Source organism: Myotis brandtii, unplaced genomic scaffold (assembly GCF_000412655.1).
Source record: "Myotis brandtii unplaced genomic scaffold, ASM41265v1 scaffold77, whole genome shotgun sequence".
Lineage (NCBI taxonomy): Eukaryota > Metazoa > Chordata > Mammalia > Chiroptera > Vespertilionidae > Myotis > Myotis brandtii.
In genome coordinates, this window is record NW_005371082.1 from 1,557,991 (window position 1) to 1,558,816 (window position 826).

General features: G+C 49.4%; 1 protein-coding gene across 1 annotated transcript in view; it reads left to right on the forward strand.

The window, feature by feature from the left end:
* Positions 1-704: 704 nt before the first annotated feature.
* The window catches only part of RFC3 (replication factor C (activator 1) 3, 38kDa), a 38,314-nt gene continuing 38,192 nt past the window's right edge, over positions 705-826 (forward strand). Inside the window, exon 1 of the mRNA XM_014530728.1 lies at positions 705-825. Within this exon, the coding sequence (XP_014386214.1) occupies positions 774-825 (52 nt within the window). The 5' untranslated portion in view covers positions 705-773. The remainder of the gene's footprint in view (position 826) is intronic.

Consider the following 826-nt stretch of genomic DNA (forward strand, 5'->3'; position numbering starts at 1 on the left):
CGCCGAGTACACTAAGCCCCCCACCCCTTCCCATTCCGCCCCTCAAAAGGCATGCCCACCTCTGCATGTGGTGCTGTTCTCCCCTTGCGAGACAGCCCGGCAGGTGCTTCTCCTCTAATAAAGCCTGTAGTCCTGGTTTTTCGGCCTCTGTCTGATTTTTCACTTATGTCTTTTCTACTACAGGCCACATTTCTGTAGCTTTTCATGACCTTTAGATTGTTTTGCTTTCAATCCAGTAAGAACCTCAAAGAATGGAGGTAAGGAAAGATAGTAAAGTTTAGCTCTCTTTTTAGCAATTTATTCAATAAATTATAGGGTGCCTGTCAAGTGAGAAAAGCCACAACGCGGACATATTCTAGTGTCAAGAACAGAGTTCGACACAGTAAATATTTTGTAAGTTTCTGTAGAAAGCATTAGTGAATAAATGAATAACGAAATGAATCAAGGAGAGTAGCTTCTGTAAGGTACCCAGAGATTCGACGCCTAGAATATCAGAGTCAAATTTCAAGTTTTGCTGGATAGTTCCTGAACTATCACACAGGGCGAGAACAAAGGGAAATGATTAGAATGAACAGGATGACAACGGGACGAGGCCGCGGCCAATTCTGTCCGCACTAGGCTTCCGTAGTAAGAAAGGTCCTGAAGTCGTTTCCGCGCCCGCGGCCGGTAGTGACGTCACGAGATTTGAGTCGTGCGCAGAAGTTGCCTGGGCAGCTGGGTGCGGAGCGCGCGCGCGGGACTTTCGAGCGTCCGGCCCGGGAACTCCACCAGCCATGAGCCTCTGGGCGGACAAGTACCGGCCCTGCTCGCTGGCGCGGCTGGACTA